The 1492-nt window shown below is 38.1% G+C and overlaps 1 protein-coding gene across 1 annotated transcript; it reads right to left on the reverse strand.

The window, feature by feature from the left end:
- Positions 1 to 307: 307 nt before the first annotated feature.
- LOC117362961 (potassium voltage-gated channel subfamily E member 1-like) lies at positions 308 to 673 on the reverse strand. Its single transcript, XM_033950051.1, has one exon. It carries the CDS (start codon positions 671 to 673, stop codon positions 308 to 310), a length of 366 nt encoding a protein of 121 aa, XP_033805942.1.
- Between the last annotated feature and the right edge of the window lie 819 nt (positions 674 to 1492).

A 1492-nucleotide genomic window follows, 5' to 3' on the forward strand; every position in this document is an offset into this window, starting at 1 on the left:
TTAGACACCGTTTATAGAATCAGGCCCAATATGTTACAAGAAATCAGACCACTAGAAGGAAAATTATTAGCTTCAGAGAAAGAGCTCCCCAGTTTCAAGATCATCCACATACAGAATGCTATTAACAGTGCACAGCCCTCATCAGTTCTGATTCTGAGTCCTCTCATACCCCTATCACTGAGGAATTTTTAGGATATCCATAAATATCCAAAAGCTATATTCATAAGTTGGTCTCAAGTTCAGGTGACTCTAAATATTTGGCTATCCTTGAAACCAGACCTATTTGATACCTATGAAGACTGTCACACTACTGCGGCGTAACCTCTGGACTGTGACTTGATGGTCCTGCCTCTTCAGCTGCCTGGTTTGTGACGAGGAAACATTCAACAGTTTTAGAGTTGCCATCCGCTGTTGTCTGATTTGCGCCCGCCTTCATGGGAGTTCTTTCTGTGGCAATATAAGTATTATAAAGGTCCTCTGAATGCACCCGGTTAGACGAGAAGATATTGCTAAACATCATTCCAACTGTTAAGAAGCCGAAAAAGCCCAGGAATAAAAGAGCATACACAAACTTCTCTGGGCTCTGCGAGTTGGAGCCATTGAAAGAGTTGCCTGAACATCTTCTGCACTCCTCGATGGTCAAATTCAGCTCTGTATTGTTGAATTGGTCCATCTTACAAAGTCCTCAGTTGGCTTTCTGCTGTCTCCACTGTTGAACATTAAGTGCAAAGAGATTTAGAGGAGGGGAGGAAAAAAAAGATGGCATCATGCTTTAACCCATTCTGACAAATCTAATAGTGAACTCAAGACAGATCAATTTACATACACTATTTTTCAGTGGATAGCAAATATACTGTTTCGTGGGGTGTCAGCAAGAACTTTGAAGACAAACTTCAAAGGATTCTTAAAATCTTCATTCAACCCCTATAACTTCATAAATTGTCATTTAGATTGATTATTATATATGTAAGATAATCACTTAGCTTTTTCCTTTTATTTCTTTTTAACTTCTTTTTTCATTTTTTTCTATTAAATATATTGCATTGCTTTCTCTAGCGGTCAGCATATATCGCTCCTCTGCCGACGCGTTTCGCCTATCTTTGTCAAGGCATGGGGTCTAGATCATTAAATGCTCCTGTCTGTAGTGTTCAGCGGCTTACATATATAATAATCAATCTAAATGACAATTTATGAAGTTATAGGGGTTGAATGAAGATTTTAAGAATCCTTTGAAGTTTGTCTTCAAAGTTCTTGCTGACACCCCACGAAACAGTATATTTGCTATCCACTGAAAAATAGTGTATGTAAAATCATGCTTTAACATCATCAAACCTACATCTTTTGCAAATACTAGACTCCCAAAAAGAGTTCTATAAATGATTAAAAAAACAAACAAACAATTAAAAATTTTCAGAACTGCTGATCTCCTCCCTCTCTAGCCTGAAAAATCTCTCTTGGCAAGTGAGGTGAGCGTAGCAGAATGATGCGTGAG

This window comes from Geotrypetes seraphini, chromosome 6 (genome assembly GCF_902459505.1).
Source record: "Geotrypetes seraphini chromosome 6, aGeoSer1.1, whole genome shotgun sequence".
In the NCBI taxonomy this organism is placed as follows: domain Eukaryota; kingdom Metazoa; phylum Chordata; class Amphibia; order Gymnophiona; family Dermophiidae; genus Geotrypetes; species Geotrypetes seraphini.